At 38.9% G+C, this 12,496-nt stretch overlaps 1 protein-coding gene across 1 annotated transcript in view; it reads right to left on the bottom strand.

Annotated features, from left to right (window-relative positions):
- Positions 1-12,496, bottom strand: part of LOC128028806 (ribonuclease inhibitor-like) — an 81,452-nt gene that overhangs the window by 32,034 nt on the left and 36,922 nt on the right. Inside the window, exon 6 of the mRNA XM_052616140.1 lies at positions 9,246-9,419. Coding sequence (XP_052472100.1) covers positions 9,246-9,419 — 174 coding nt within the window. The remainder of the gene's footprint in view (positions 1-9,245; positions 9,420-12,496) is intronic.

Here is a 12,496-nt window from a genome sequence, read left to right on the forward strand (position 1 = left end):
TGAATGAACTTGAGTTCCTTACCTGATGAATAAAAAATGAATTCAAACTGAATTTGAAGAGATATGAAGAGCTGAAAAACATTAGATAATATATTTCTGAAGTTTAAGAACACATGGTGTGACCAGTACAATGAAGTATCTGAAAATGCAGATTTTTCTTTACTATACTATAACATTACATAAATACTGATAAGTATTAATATTAATAAGTAGTAAATAAATTGTGATAAATGGAGATTGTTGAAGTGCCTTGTAGGTAATTTATGAGTGAACCTGTTAAATTAGCCTATTGAAGAGACCAGACATGAGCTACTCCCACAACTATGCCTACAGTGACAAGTATTTATTACAATAAAGGGAAATATGAGCAATATGAAATGCCTAAAATAGTCCAACAGACAACAAAGGCAACAAAATAAAGGCTCTATTTGGAATTTATTTGTACATGTTAGCCAGCTAGCTAGTTAGTCTAATTAGCATACCCATACCTTGCATTTCAATTTTGTGCATAGGTACAGTGGAAAATGATATACTTATACTTAAATATTTCATTTTATGAATCCTAGATTATAGTCCTAGTCATGGTATTTTTCAAAAGACAATTAGACACTTTTTGGTGAACTAAAGCATGCAGTATGTAACTGATATTAAAACAAAATTAAAGAAGCTTAAATTTATTTTAAAGAAAATAAAGTAAAATTAAATAAGCAGTTAACTCAAGCAAAAACATTCCATGGTGTCAGTGTTGCTGGTTAAGATGTTCAAAAAAGGCTATTTCAAAATACTACATAAACATCACGGGCAAATACACAGCCGTTAACTTGTGATTTTATCCCCATATTGAGATTTTTTTTCTGCTCCTCTTATTTGCCCTGCATTCTGCCTTGTGCCCCTGATCATTTTTTTTGAAATTATATTTTAAGAGCATTTATGATAATATATTATAATCATGTCATGAAGCAGAAAGTTTTTAAATTAGTCCAACCTTGTCAAATTTTATGAATTTTCGTTGATGTCAATTTTTTTAATTTTATTTTAACATTATTTTAATCAGTTTGATTATTGATCCTTGCTAAAATTATGTTAACTGTCAGATATTATTTTGCTTTATATATGGGTATAGGAGCGCACAATACAAAAAAACAAAAACAAAGAAAGAAAACTGTCCCCCAGTAATTTTGCGCCCTAGGGAACTGTCTATGGCTTCTATGCCACAGGCTCTGCATTATTGTTTTGTTCAAAAAGCTGAATGAAAAAAAAAATCTTGCTTGCTTGTTCATATAATGGTATAGGTGGTGTCAAATTTTTATCTTTAAACTATAACAAAATTAACAATTTGTCTAACTCTAGCATGCTTTTTAAAACATTTTTCTCGCTCTTTTGTCCTCCTCCTCCCCCTCCTGCATCAGCTCTAATAGCTGATGACTTTGCCATGTTTTTCATTAATAAAATTTAAAACATCAGTACACAATTTTCCACAACACAATCCGTCAAGCACATCTTACCAGCAAACATACACTCATTCACATCAATCTCTTCACTCTCTGAGGCAGAAGTCTCCAAACTCACCTGTTCTAATCATCCTACTACTTGCCCGCTTTATCCTATTTCATCTCATCTCCTTCAAGCCATTTCTCCTGCAGTTGTACCTGCACTCACTCACATCATTTACACATCCCTCCACACTGTTTTTTTTTCCCCCTCATCATTCAGACAGGCTCGTATAACTCCAAAACCCACCCTCAACCCATCTCTTTTAGAGAAATACAGACCAATTTTCCTTTTTTCCTTTCATTGCAAAAAGACTTGAACAAGCTGTGTTCAACCAAGTCTCTGCCTTTCTCACACAGAACAACCAGGAACCACACTTCAGTGGTTTGAGTTTTACCTATCTGATAGGTCTTTCAAAGTATCTCGGAGAGGTGAGGTGTCCACGTCGCAACATCTAACTACTGGGGTGCCTCAGGGCTCAGTTCTTGGACTACTTCTCTTCTCTGTCTACACGGCATCATTAGGTTCTATCTTTCAGAAACATGGCTTTTCATACCACTGCTATGCTGATGACACTCAACTCTACCTCTCATTCCATCCTGTTGATCCGACAGTAGCTGCTAGCATCTCAGTTGGTTGTAACAGACATTTCTTGCTGGATGAAGGACCATCACCTTCGACTCAACCTTGCCAAGCAGTACTCTATGCACTAGTGCTGCAACGACTCGTCGACGTCATCGATTACATCGACTACAAAAATACGTAGACATGCGTGAAATGCGTCGACGCGTCACACTGTTTGTTTACATCTCACGTAATGGCATACTGGGAATGGAGAAAGTTGCACTCTATTACAAAAACAGAGACCACGGTTATCAAAAGTATGGGAATACTTTAAACAGAGGACAAATAAAATGGCCCTTTGTTCCCTTCACAAAACCGATATGGTGTACCACAGCACCTCAGAGGAAAACATCTTGGTGCTCTCTGGTGTTACGGTTTAACTGGTTACCGTGTGATCTGGTGACCAACTTCCTGGTTCAGGTCTGATATTCTTGCGCTTGCGGCATTGAGATGTTTTTAACTCGATGCGGTGCGGACACGCCTGGAAAAAACGAGCGCATCGCGACCACGTCGCTTCCATTATGAACGCGCTTATCGCGCGCCTACATAGGAAATGATGAACTTGAGCGCGCAAAAGACGTGATGTGTGAACAAAAAGACAGCGCGATGCTAGACAACAGTCACAAACCACCGAGCTACCCCGAATCAGCTCCAGATCTCTGGAAACCATGCTAAACCATAGCAGAACCCTGACTACATTTTATGGTTTGTGATGCTAAAGAACATTTCATGACATCTCAGACAACTGTACATGTATGGCTACTGTGGTTTAATTATAAACGCTATCATAAACTCATACTTACAATAGTAAAATAATTTTCTTTGCCTCTTTATTATTTTATACTGTAAAAACTTCAACCACATAAGTTGAAAATTAATAAAGGTTGAAATATTATATTAGAAGTTGTACTTATTTTTTTTGTAGTTATACAAAGGATTCATTAGCTAATTAAAAAAAGAACATAAGATTAATTATTTATTGTAATAAAAATAATTGTTAGATTAGTCGACTAATTGAAAAAATAATCGTTAGATTAGTCGACAGAAAAAAATAATCGTTAGTTGCAGCGCTACTATGTACAGCTTGGCAATATAATCGCCATTGGCTAGTTCATTTTCAGTTTACTCACCAGACTGATATACTATATTTCACACACACACACACACACACACACATATACTGTATATATATATATGATTCCAGTCAGCTTATCTTTGTAAGGTGGCACAACTTCTTAAATCTTAGCTTCTTAATCAGTCAGTCAAGCATTATATTATGGTATTAAGCACTATTTAATTAGAACTTTAGTGATTAGAACTAAAACTTGGTAACCATGTATGAATGCATATTTTTCATTTTAACTGAACCTAAGATTGGTAGTGATGTTTAAAATATTGCTGGTCATTTAGGGTTTCTGTAAAAATAAGTAATAGATCATAATTGTTAAAAGAGACTACGACTAATTCTAGTACCATGATAACAATATACAATGCACTACGGATTGACGAGCTGCTGGGTTCATGAATATTAATCACGTTGTCTGTGTTCGGTCAATCTGATTTGCTAAAATCAAAACAGGGACAGTAAAATCAGCCCCAGGCAATGAAATTCCCATTTGCGCATTAGCTCTGCCCACTCCGCCCACTACCATATCTTCTGCTTGTTCTAAGAAGGTGAATAATTCTAAATAAACTCAGGAAAATTCAACATATAATAATGACAGGAAAATTCTACATATAATATAGTTTACATGTAGTACGTCCATTCAGCATAGTAAAACTTTCTCTCTTTGCATGTGTGAGAAACACGCTATCAGCAAAGCTACGCGAGTCATGCGCCTTCACAGAGAGTTTAAAGTTTGGCAAATACAGGTGCGCTGTGCGTCCATTAAGATGAATTGAAAAACTACAGATTGCTTGATGGAGAGCGATACTCTGAAATGCTCAGTCAGTGAAAATATATCTGTGCTAATCTTAAAATAGCCTCAAACACACACAATGGTGAGTTAAATCTAAGAATTTATTAGCCAATGGCTAATGATAGACATCATTTAGTTGCCCAGAGGGTTGCCAAGACAGAACTGCTTGTGGTTACAGCAAACAATAGACTGTATAAAAACATGGACGTACTGTCCGTGACGTCACCCGTAGACTCCTGAAGTGTGTTTTTGAAGCCTAAAATGTGCAGAGCGGGCCATCGCCATCTTGGCAGCGCATCACCGCGCAACTCTCCCGGACAATCAAAAATGGGCAAAAAGGCAGGGAATTACTTGTTGAATCCACGCCCACCTAGTGTGACAGCAGTGTCATTAGTGGCAATCCACCTGTCACTCAAGTGGCCACACCCTTAATTATGCAGAACTTTAAGTCTTAATATAATTTAAATGGATGAATTATGAAAAATTAACCCCCCTCACAGTTGTCATGAAGTGCAAAATTAGTTATTTAGACCAAAATCATTTTTTGCACCAGGCTATAAAGATGTTTTTTTTCTGCTGTAAAGTTGGGCATTTTAACATGGGGAGTCTATGGGGCTGACTCCCTTTTGCAGCCAGCGTCAAGCGGCCAGTCGATGAATTGCAGTTTTAGTCACTTCCTTACTGGCCTCACCAGAGAGAGCGAGAGGTTGGCGCTCGCAGCAAACCTATCGTTTCATCATAATTGCCCATCCACTTAGGCACATCAACCATAACTCCTTCAAAAACAGCCAGAAGCTTTGAAATTATGTTTTATGATCAGCTGACTTTCTCAGGCCACATTGCTAAAACTGTACTCTCCTGCAGATTTGCTTTATTCAACATAAAGAAGATCAGGCCCTTTCTTTCGGAACATGCTGCACAACTCCTTGTTCAAGCTCTTGTTCTGTCCAGGCTGGACTATTGCAATGCTCTCTTTGCATCTTGGCAGGTCTTCCATTCAGTTCTAGCAAACCTTTATAATTAATCCAGAACAAGGCAGCAAGATTAAATTTTAATGAGAAGAAAAAAATACACGTCTCACCTCTGTTTATCAATTTGCACTGGCTACCAATAGCTTCTCGCATAAAATTCAAAGCATTGATGTTTGCCTACAAAACTACCACTGGCTCTGCACCCATTTACCTAAATTTATTACTTCAGACTCATGTGCAATCTAGAAGGCTTGAACGTTGCTTGATTGTGCCATCCTAATGAAGCACAAAGTCACTTTTACAGACTTTTAAATTAAATGCTCCCTCCCGGTGGAATGACCTCCCCAACTTACTCCAAGCAGCTGAGTGCCTAGACATCTTCAATAATCAGCTTAAAACCCATCTATTCCATCTTTATTTGACCCTCTAACTTTAGCACTCACTATTCTAATTCTATTTCTTGAATATGATTATTCTTAAAAATTATTCTTTCTAATCTTTTTGTATTTTATCTTTCTTTTCATTTATTATACAATTAAGAAAAGCAAAAATAGTCCTCTAACATTAGCTTGCTCTATTCTTTTTCTATTCTATCTGTTTTCTTTGTATTTATTATATTATTTAAAAGCCCTTGCTATGTGTACTGTGTTAAAGCTAACTGAGACTTGTTCTAGCACTTGTATATCATTGCTCTTTTGTTGATTGTGATTGCTTCCATTGTCCTCATTTGTAAGTCGCTTTGTATAAAAGTGTCTGCTAAACGACTAAATGTAATGTAAATGTAAATGAAATAGAGACTCATGATTCATGCTGTTTTTCTGATGCTTTCTAACCCCTCTCTCTCTTCTACATTATTTCCTTAAATCATCCTTAAAAAAGAGAAAAGAGAACAAAAGAGAGAGAAAGATAATTTCTCAGTACCAGACCATGTGTGATTCTCACCTGAGTATCTCCAATTTACAGTGAGATTCTTGAGTCCAGAACAAAGAAACCCCACACCAGAATCTCCTAGTTTATTCCATGATAGATCAAGTTCTCTCAGGTTTGATCTCAGAGCTGAAGCCAGAGCAGCACAACCTTCATCTGTGACACCACAATTACTCAACCTGTAGAGAACAATGACAAACTCACTCTCTGAGCTCAGATCATTCCTAGGCATGTAACATAATAATAGCAAAATATATACTAGGGGTGACCCCGAATAGTTGACTAATCGATGCTTTGATTCGAGGAGCCTGATTCGACAACCAATCTAAATGTTGAATATTAGCATGGTGTTATTGATTATGCCATTTTGACTATATAGGGTAGCTCAAATGTCTGATTTCACATAGAACTACCGGTTTTTCCTCCCAATAAGTTAATATACAGCCTATTATGATAAAGCTGTAAGAATCTGAGAAGAAAGAAGCTTCAAATTAATATTTTAAAGTGGGTGAATAAATCCAACCACCCCTATAGATTTATGTTTCACTTTCCATTATCCGTGACCAAAGGATTTTGGCGGCAGGGATTTAAAACTTTACCAAGACTCAAACTGACACAGGCAAAGACTGGATTTTTTCAAACAGGTAGGGTACAAGTGATTTCAAAACATTTCATCCAGTGTATATATATTGTGAAATTATTATTTACCTGATATAAGATGCATTTGGTTTTGAATCAAGCGCTTTATTGTACTACGGTGATATCTCTTCAGCACACAGCGCGAGCAGGTCAAACTAAAATGCAGAATAGTAATAACTATGACTGGACTGTCACACCCATACCATTATAATTAGAACACCATTATAATAAAACGTTGTGAATTTTTAGAGTTTAGCTGCTGTGTTTCTGCAAATTGTTTCGTGAAGAACGCGTCCACAAAAGGAGTTCACATTCAGAGCCCCGCAGATATGTTCATGTGCATTCGGGTCCTTTTTGCAAATAGCCTTTAAGTCTTAATGTTAACGTTATGTTGTATAAATAACGAAGCATATTCTATATGAAATTATGAGTTGAATTTCATTGATTTAAAACTTGATATCAACCTTGTCACTCTACTGGTCATCTTCAGCATGCGCAGCTCAAAACAGAAATGCAGAACATTAACTTGCTAATGTTTTAGGTTAACGTTATAATGAGAGCTATTATATATTATTACACTATTGTTAAAATTGTTTTAATTGTTATGGTTTCGCTGACGTTAAGTGTTAGCTATCTGTTAATCAAAACATAAAACATTATTTACCCCGTTTATATCTCCAAGGTGTTCATTACACATTTTCCCTGTGTGTTAACATTAGTAATTATGTTATGTCTGACTTGTTTATGTATTTTGCCCCGCCCCCAAACATAAGATTCGACTATCAGTCGAATATCGGCAAGTTTCGAAAACTCAGATTCGACTATGAAAATCCTTAGGATCTGAATGCACACTTTTATGGACGAGTTCTTCACTAAACAATTTGCAGAAACACGGCAGCTAAACTCTAAAAATTCACAGTGTTTTATTATAATGGTGTTCTCATTGTAATGGTACGGGTGTTACAGTCCAGTCATAGTTATTACTATTCTGCATTGCAGTTTGACCTGCTCGCGCTGTGCGATATCATCATAGTACAATGAAGTGCTTGATTCAAAACCAAATCAGGTAAATAATATATTCACGATATATATACACCGGCTGAAATGTTTTGAAATCACTTGTACCTTACCTGTTAGAAAAATCCAGTCTTTGCCTGTGTCAGTTTGAGTCTTGGTAAAGTTTGAAATCCCTGACGCCAAAATGATCCTCTTTCGGCCACGGATTATGGAAAGTGAAACATAAATCTATAGGGGTGGTTAGATTTATTTACGCACTTTAAAATATTAATTTGAAGCTTCTTTTTTTTCAGATTCTTACAGCTTTATCATAATAGGCTGTATATTAACTTATTGGGAGAAAACTGGTAGTTCTATGTGAAATCAGACGTTTGAGCTATCCCATATAGTCAAAATTGCATAATCAATAACACCCTGCTAATATTCGACTGTTAGATTGGTGGTCAAATCAGGCTCCTCTAATCCAAGCATTGATTAGTCGACTATTAGGGGTCACCCCTACATTCTATTTTCATTTGTCTAACTTCTTGAGCTATAGTAGCTCGTCTGTTGAATCGGACCACACAGGCCAGCCTTCGCTCCCCACATGCATCAATGAGTCTCGGCTGCCCATGATCCTGATATCGGTTCACTGCTGTTCCTGGACCATTTTGGGTAGATACTGACCACTGCAGACCAGGAACACCCCAAAATAGCTGCAGTTTTGGAGATGCTGCGTCCAAGTCGTCTAGCCATCGAAATTTGGCCCTTGTCAAACTTGCCAAATTTTTCCTCCTTCTAACTCATCAACTTTGAGGACAAAATGTGACCCTGGGCCACAAAACCAGTCTTAAGGAACTTGGGTATATTTTTCGCAATATCCCCAAAAAATTGTATGGGTCAGAATTATAGATTTTTTGTTTTATGCCAAGAATCATTAGGATATTAAGTAATGATGGCGTTCCATTAAGATATCTTGTAAATTTCCTAGAGTAATTATATCAAAAATTTTTGATTAGTAATATGCATTGCTAAGAACTTCATTTGGAAAATTTTTAAGGTGATTTTCTCAGTATTTAGATTTTTTTTTTGCACCACTCAAGTTTTCAGTTTTTCAAATCGTTCTTAGCCAAACATTGTCATATCCTACTAAACCATACATCAATGGAAAGATTATTTGTTCAGCTTTTAGATGAAACAAATCTCAATTTCACAAAATGTACTCTTATTAAATTAAATTAATGCATTTAGCAGACGCTTTTATCCAAAGCGACTTATAGTGCATTCAGGCTATCAATTTTTACATATCATGTGTTCCCGGGGAATCGAACCCCCAACCTTGTGCCCCCAAGCCAAGTGCTCTACCAGTTTGTGCTACAGGAACTCTTATGCCTGGTTATGTGGTCCACGGTCACAAATGTTCACTTGCTCTCTAATATATCCCACCCACTAACAGGTGCGGTTATGAAAAGATAATCAGTGTTATTCTCTTATTCTCTTCATAATGTTATACCTGATTAGTGTTTATATATATATATATATGTGTTTGTATTCCGGCAGCCCCCGGTGCTTTCTGATCTTGACCCCTCTTTTTTTTCTTCATTACTTCCTTAAACCTTAAAAAATCTATATTTTTATCTTCAAAATGTATCTGCGTACCAGACCATGTGATTCTCACCTGAGTATCTCCAGTTTACAGTGAGGGTTCCTGAGTCCAGAAGAGAGATGCAACACACCAGAATCACCTAGTTGATTACCAGTCAGACTAATTTTTCTCAGGTTCGATGGTTTTGATGTCAGAGCTGAAGCCAGAGTAATACAACCTTTATCTGTGACACCACAATTACTCAACCTGTGGAGAACAATGAAACTCTTCACTCTCCCAGATCAGAGAGTGACATGGATCAGATAAACAAAAACAAGTCACAATGAAATGGAAGTATTAGATCTTTTTTTTCTTATTGTCATGTACATCTGAGTGAAAAAAAGAAAAAAATGTTGAATGGTAACTTGGTTTTATACATCTGTCGTTGATTATATTTTGACATGTGGGTGTTGCACTCAATCGTGGGGTCAGATGAATGTGAGTGTAACAAGTGGAACGGAGCTAAGACCTGTGGGAAATTGAGGCCAATGATGCGAGTGATAATGAGCATCACATGTGTGCCACACAAGGGTGCTGCTGGCCAAATGGGTGCCCTAAGCAGGATTTTATTGTTGTCAAGTCAAGTCTGCTTTATTGTCCCTTCTTCCACATGTACAGTACATACATACACAGATTTGAAATTGTGTTTCTCTAAGACCCTCGGTGCATACAGATAACACTAACAGTAGATCCTAAAAATCTAATATAAAGTATAAGATACGACTATACAATAAGGGCATGTAAAAAACATATTATAAAAATAAAAATAAAGTTAAATAAAACAGTGCAGGGCACGTGGCAGATACAGTTCAAACCAGTGAAGTGAACAAACAGTAAAGATAAAAAGATATTTAGTGCAAAAAAAGCCTATTCAGTCTGATTAAAGTGAAAAAGGGCTCAAGAGCAGTTATTTTATTTAAACTGACTGATGAGGTCGTAGAATTACATCAGTTCCATGCTGAATGAGGTAGTGAGCAGACCAATGCTGCAAAAAGTGACTGTGGCGTGCCAACGTATGTTAGTGGGAGGAGGGGGTGGAAGGACCTGGGGATGTGGGATCTGGGGGTGGGGGGTTCATAGTTCTGGGGCAGAAGAGGGAAGCGTTGCAGAGTCTTCCGGCAGGACGCGTTGTAGGTGCCATTCAGATGCAGCTCAGGTGCATATGATGGGGGGCGGGGCTCTGGCTCTTCTCGGTTTTCGAAGTAGAGATGCTGCTGTGCTTTCTTGGCCAGTGCTGCGGTGTTGTCAGTCCAGGAGAGGTCTTCTGTGATGTGCACACCCAGGAACTTTGTGATGGTGCTGGATGTGTTGTTGCCTACCCTTACTGCCTGAGGTCTTCCAGTCAGAAAGTCCAACAGCCAGTTGTACTGCAAAGTGTTGAGTCCAAGCTGGACCAGTTTGTAAATGAGCTGTTGAGCTATGATTGCGTGAATGCTGAACTGAAGCATATAAATAGCATTCTGACGTATGAGTCCTTTTTGTCTATATGTGTGAGTGCTGAGTGGAGGGCAGTTGCGATGGCATCATCGATCGAGTGGCTGGACCGATATGCAAACTGGAAACGGTCTAGGGAGGGGGGGGGGGGGGCAGACTTGATGTGGTGCATGACTAGCCGTTCAAGCACTTCAAGAGGATAGGAGTAAGTACAACAGGACAGTAGTCATTGAAGCAGTATGGAGATGGCGTCTTAGGGACTGGAATGATGATGGTAGCTTTGAAACATGTGGGAACAACAGCCTGACTAAGTGAGATGTTGAAAATGTGTGTGAAGACATCAGTGAGTTCTGTTGCACAGTCTCTCAGTACACGCCCAGGGATGTTGTCAGGACCTGGAACATTGCATGCATTGATCCTGCTGAAGGATCTTCTCATGCTGTCTGGGGTCAGTTTCATCACCTGGTCGCTGGGAGGAGGTGGAGTCTTCTGTGCAGTGGATGAATTGATGGGCTATCCTCCTGGAGTGTTGACTCTTAGCCTCTCTGATGCCATGGGACAGGTTGGCCCTGGCTGTCCTCTCCAGCTCTGAAAGCAGCGTTCTGCATTTTCAGGAGTCTGTACATGTTACATCATCAATACACTTGTTGATGTATAAAGTGACAGTCTCCAAGTACTCTTGGAGGTCTGTGGTGTTTTTGTATGTAGCAGCCTGCTTAAACATGTTCCAGTCAGTTGAGTCAAAACAGTCCTGAAGAGCCTCCGACGACCCTTCCGGCCACAATGAATCTGTTTTTGAACTGGTTTGGCGACTTTAATGAGCGGTCCATATGCAGGCATTAGCATGACAGTGATGTGGTCTGAGGCACCGATGTGGGGGAAGGGGAGGGCTTTGTAGGCTCCTCTCTGTGTGGTGTAAACAACGTCTCAAATGTTATTACCTCTTGTTGGAAAGTTAATGTGTTGGTGTATTTTTGGAAACACACTCTTTAAGACTTTAAGTCTGCATGTTTGAAATCCCCAGCTATGGTGAGAAAAGCATCAGGGTGTGCTTTCTGCTGCTCACTGATGTGCTGGTACAGTTTATTTAGTCCATCATTCCTGTTGCTGTTGTTGTTGTTCGGAGGACTGTAAACAGAAACGAGCAGTATGGCAGTATATTCCCTTGGTAGATAGAACGGCCGACACTTAATAATCATAAACTCCACCAGGGGTGAGCAGTATTTGCAGATTACAACAGCATCGCGGCATAACGCATCATTGATGTAAACACAAAGCCCGCCAACCCAGGTTTTTCCTTCCACGAAGAGAGCTCTGTCTGCTCAATAGCACATCAGCTGGTCAAGCTGAATAGTGCCGCCTGGAACGTTGTTGCTAAGCCATGTTTCCATGAACACAAAAACACAACAGTCTCTTACAGTCCTCTAAGTTGAGCATAGTAATCAGATGTAGTCCGGTTTATTGTCCAAAGAACGAACGTTAGCCAGTACGATGCTTGGGATGGATGGCTTGTGTGGGTTAGCCATTAGCCTAGCCTGGATATCTCTGTGCTTAACCCTCTTCTGCTTCCACTCACATGGCTTGTGGCACCTACGCTGTGGGTGAGATGCAATAGTGGGGGTCGGTGATGGTGAAGGCTTCCGGAGAAGACCGAGATCCCACAGCAGTCCTGTGTGCATGGAGTTTAACTCTAAAAATGTGGTTCTGCTGACATCCAGCAGAAACTCACGACTGTACATTTGTGATACACACTACCTCCTCTGCAGCTCTCACTTCAGTGTGATGGCTTTCAGGAGAAGGGCTTTGAGCAAATGCTGCCACTCGACGAGGACGTGGCTGCCCACCTCTGC

Source organism: Carassius gibelio, chromosome A15 (genome assembly GCF_023724105.1).
Source record: "Carassius gibelio isolate Cgi1373 ecotype wild population from Czech Republic chromosome A15, carGib1.2-hapl.c, whole genome shotgun sequence".
Lineage (NCBI taxonomy): Eukaryota > Metazoa > Chordata > Actinopteri > Cypriniformes > Cyprinidae > Carassius > Carassius gibelio.